Source organism: Amaranthus tricolor, chromosome 11 (assembly GCF_026212465.1).
Source record: "Amaranthus tricolor cultivar Red isolate AtriRed21 chromosome 11, ASM2621246v1, whole genome shotgun sequence".
Taxonomy (NCBI): Eukaryota; Viridiplantae; Streptophyta; class Magnoliopsida; order Caryophyllales; family Amaranthaceae; genus Amaranthus; species Amaranthus tricolor.
The window spans coordinates 21,195,628-21,200,053 of NC_080057.1; the positions used below are offsets into that span (position 1 = coordinate 21,195,628).

Sequence of the window (4,426 nt, forward strand, 5' to 3'; positions counted from 1 at the left end):
TTTGATTTGATGCAGGATACTATAGTTATGTAGTTTTGTTGGTTTTGTTTTTCTTTTCCAAATTTCTTGTATTTGTAGACTAAAAGTATGTTTATTGTTTGCTACTCTTCTGGTTTTGGTAATCCAACTGTTTGATTAGGAAGACAATGACTTCAGTTGGGCTCTTCATTTTTCTGCAGTTCTCCGGTAGAATAATTCAGCACTTTTTATTTATCTGAAATTACAGATGATGTAAACTCGGGAAATGGTGGTTTTGGTACATACATCATCAACCCCGTCTAAATGAGAACAACTTAACGATATTTGGTAATCGGTATTAAATGGTAGGATTGGTAATAGAAATTAAAGTTAGTGTAATTTTGGCATAAATGTTACTTGACGATAATGATTATGGTTATACTCCTCAACAATTTTATTTTCTTCACAAAATTCATTTTAATGCATTATTAATTGAACATATGTTTATTGAACATGTGTGTATTAGTAGTAATGGAAAATTGTGAGAAAAGAACTTTATTATGATTAGACTTTTATTATATGGAAATAAAAAGATAAAGTTCATAAAAATTTATGTTATAAATTATTCTCATTCCCACCATTTAGTATCGATTATCAAACGGATTATTAATGCATTTGGATAATTGGATCATTAATGCATTTGGTAATGGAATATATCGTTGTATTAACATCTATCATTGTTTAATAATATTACTACGACATGAACTAAAACACGAAAGCCAATATTTCTTTTTGGAATTTCTACAAGGGAATTCCCTTGAGAACCCATGTTTGAAAGATTGTTAATCTTGAGGGACAAATTGGATGGGATCAGTGAACTTGAAGGTCGTTTTATGACATAAACATGAAGATTCTCTAAGCACTTCATATTAGAACACGAATCTGCTTTCATCATATACTCTGCAGCAAGGGAAGCAGCCATACTCCTAACAAGATCATGAACCTTCACCATTCTTTCATCTTGACAAGGTTCCAGCAAACAAGAGTTGATTAGCTTGTTCACTATGCAATACCCCATGTCATACTGCACCTGCGACGATTCAACCTGATCTATGAGCCTTTCTGTTATCCAAAATTCTATCAACTCTTCTTTACTGATCGTACAACCTCTGGGGTACAATGCAGCAAATAAGAAACATAGTTGCAGTTTCGTGTTGTTTAATCTATCATACGAAAACTTCAATTGGCTGATCACATCTTGAAACTCGGGTGATAGTTCGATTGAAAACGGGCTTTTACTCGTAAGGACTTCTGTCCATGTAGATGAATTAACTTTACCACTCATGCTCTTGGCTAACACAGTGATAGCAAGAGGCAGCCCAGCACACCAATCGTACACAAACTTCCTAACAGAGGACAATTCTTTGCAATCTGAATTGCCATATTCTATGTTGCGTCGAAAAAGCTCCCAACCCTCTTCTTCTGAGAGTGGCTTGATCCTAACGACTTTCTGGCAACGAAGGATACGACAAACATCTAGTGACCGAGATATCAAAATCCGCTTGCATTGCTTGGGAATGCCAACATCTTCTAGACGGAAATCTTCCCACAAATCATCTAGAAAAAGTACACACTTGTTCCTGCGAGACAGAAAAGCATGTATCATGGCTGATCTTCTAATCTCATCCACATCACCATCAAGATCAATCCTGAACGCAGCAGCTATTTTTTGCTGTAATTGGTATACAGAGCAATCCATCCCAACAGAGACCCAAGCAATATCATGAATATCATCACTAAAAATGTCACAACTCTGAAGTCGACTTTCAACTTGCTTAGCGATTTTGGTCTTCCCGATTCCTCCCATTCCACAAATACAAATGCTGGTTATCTCATCATTCCTTAACCAATCAATTATCTGTCTTTCATACTTGGAGTTTACAATTAAGGATGTCTCCATATTTCTACGTTTTATTTGAGGTCGCGAACAGATACCAATTGATTCCGAATGCTCATCAACAATTGCATTATCTCTATTACGTTTTCCATAAATTGATAAACAAGAGTATTTGCTTAGCCTCGCAAATAGGCCAATTGCAGCTGTGGGGAAATGCATTTTATCGGCACTTGAATCTACAAAAAGAAAAAAAACATAATGACTACTTAGCAACGCATACCAATGTGGAAAAACAAAGAATAAAATGGAAACAATGTTATAATTGAAAGCATAGCATAATCTGCAAAGAAAAGCCATATTTTTCCTAAATGTTAGCAAGATTATGGATATAAGTATTATATTTGCCATCAATTGGATCGATATTTCAAGTGTTGCAATTTCATAGTCATAATTTTCAGTCTTGCAAATAAATTAATCATTAATTTCCATGTTATGAGTAGCAAAAACCCTAAAATTAAATTGTCAGATAAAGAACAAATTCCTTCCCTAAACCCTAAATTACAGAAATACAACAAAACACAAGAGCAGAAACAAATAGAGTAATTCATAACTCAATGGAAAAACCAAAAATCATGGAAATCAAAGCATGAATTGTAATACTTGCCTGTTATATACGCTAAGTTATGTACAGCAAGAATAAGAATTGAGAGTAGCTTTTGAATGTTCTTTGATCCTCAATGAATATGATCATCCTTTTATAGAATCGGATTTGGAGGCAATACCTGAATTTCATTCATCAATACTTGGAAGATTCTTCGGAAGATGAAGGGAGCTAAGGTCGAAACTCCCATGAAAGGAGATTGAAAGGTATTACATACTTTTCATTTTATCGCCACTTCTATTTTAATGAAATGACGAAAATGCCTTTGCATTTAAAATTTATCTAACATACTTCAATATATATTAAATTTATCTAACATACTTCAATCTTACTCAATAATATCATTATCACTCTATCAAAACGTAAAATTTGTCGAGTAAAATTTATCTAACATACTTCAATCTTACTTCAATCTAAAGCGTAGCAAATGAAATCCCAAACACTTTTATCGCCACCCCATATATATATTAAATTTTCAATATCGCTCCTGCATAAAGTACGAACTCAAACACAGTAACATCTCTCTAAAATCTATCTAAAAAGTAAAAACGTTTTTTGAGTTCAAATAAGCTAAAAGTTGAAATCGATTTACAATGGCTTGCCAAAACGACTGTGAATCCGATTTGGTATGTAGTGTAATCGATTCGAATGGTTTTTTTTAAAAAAATAATAATTTAGAGACAGTTGCACAAAACGTGCGACTAACCCATGGTTGGGTCGCACGTTTTGTGCGTCCTAACCATAGTTTAGTCGCACGTTTTGTGCGACCCAACCATGGTCAGTTGCACATTTTGTGCGACTCTCCTTTTTTAAAATTTTTTTTCTTTTTCTCTCTTATTTATTTAAAATAATTTATATTTTATTTATATTTTGTATATCTTGTAGTATATAATTTTATTTGATAATTTATATTATTGTTAATTATACTATTTAAACTAATTTTAATTTTTTATTTAAATTATTGTAGTAATTTATAATTTATGTTGTAGTAATTTATTTAATTTATAATTTATGTTCTAGTAATTTATTGTAATTATTTTATATTATAGTATTATTTAAATTACTTTATTTTATATCTATTTTATTTACCTAATTTTTTAATTTAAATACTATTTATTATTGATTGTAAATCTATGTTACATTTGTAGGACTATGAAAATTTAGGGGACAATGTAGATTACTCTGGTAGATTTGTTACGGATAGGAAATTTGATTCTGCAGATGAATTACATGCTTGGGCCGATGAGATTGCAATAGGAATTGACTTTCAATTTACACGTGCTTCATATAAACAAAAAGAAGGACTAACTAAAGTTAGTTTGTATTTAAGATGTCCTAAAAGTAGAACATATCGGTGTAAATTCATGATTGTATGTAGTAGTCGTAAACCAGGGGAAAAATGTTATACTGATTAGTTATTGTCTTTCTATTTGTTATATATATGTCATTCATATTCAATCTTCAATTTAATGTAGATGCGCGACATTTATTATGCATATGGCATATAGCCAATGACGTGGAGAACATGGTGGAACAAATTGTGTGGCGGGAAAAGAAATCAATAGGGGCAGATATTTAGGCAAACTAGATGGAACCCCTTGGTTCACAGTTCTACCATCGCCGAATTCCAAAACAGATTGGAATCGATTGTGGCTACGAGGTCGACTAGGAATAAAAGGGTCGTTCGATATTTGGCTGGAGCATGGATTCTACACAAAGAGAAATTTGTGCGTGCGTGGACAAATGACGGTTTACACATGGGTAACCAAACTACCAGCAGTGCTGAAAGCCAACACTCGTCTTTTATGTACTATCTTGGTAGCGGTAATAACTCATTTGATACCTTGTTTAAAAGGGCACATGGACAAATAACGAATCAGCAATCAAAGACCCGACAAGCGCAACAAGAA

The 4,426-nt window shown here is 32.8% G+C and overlaps 1 protein-coding gene across 1 annotated transcript; it reads right to left on the reverse strand.

Moving 5' to 3' along the window:
• Positions 1–641: 641 nt before the first annotated feature.
• On the reverse strand, positions 642–2,722 carry LOC130827349 (probable disease resistance protein At1g51480). Its single transcript, XM_057693037.1, has 2 exons — positions 2,520–2,722; positions 642–2,091 (listed from the first exon to the last, which is right to left on the reverse strand). The coding sequence occupies exon 2, from the start codon at positions 2,072–2,074 to the stop codon at positions 683–685; it is 1,392 nt and encodes a 463-aa protein (XP_057549020.1). The 5' UTR covers positions 2,075–2,091; positions 2,520–2,722; the 3' UTR covers positions 642–682.
• Positions 2,723–4,426: the final 1,704 nt, after the last annotated feature.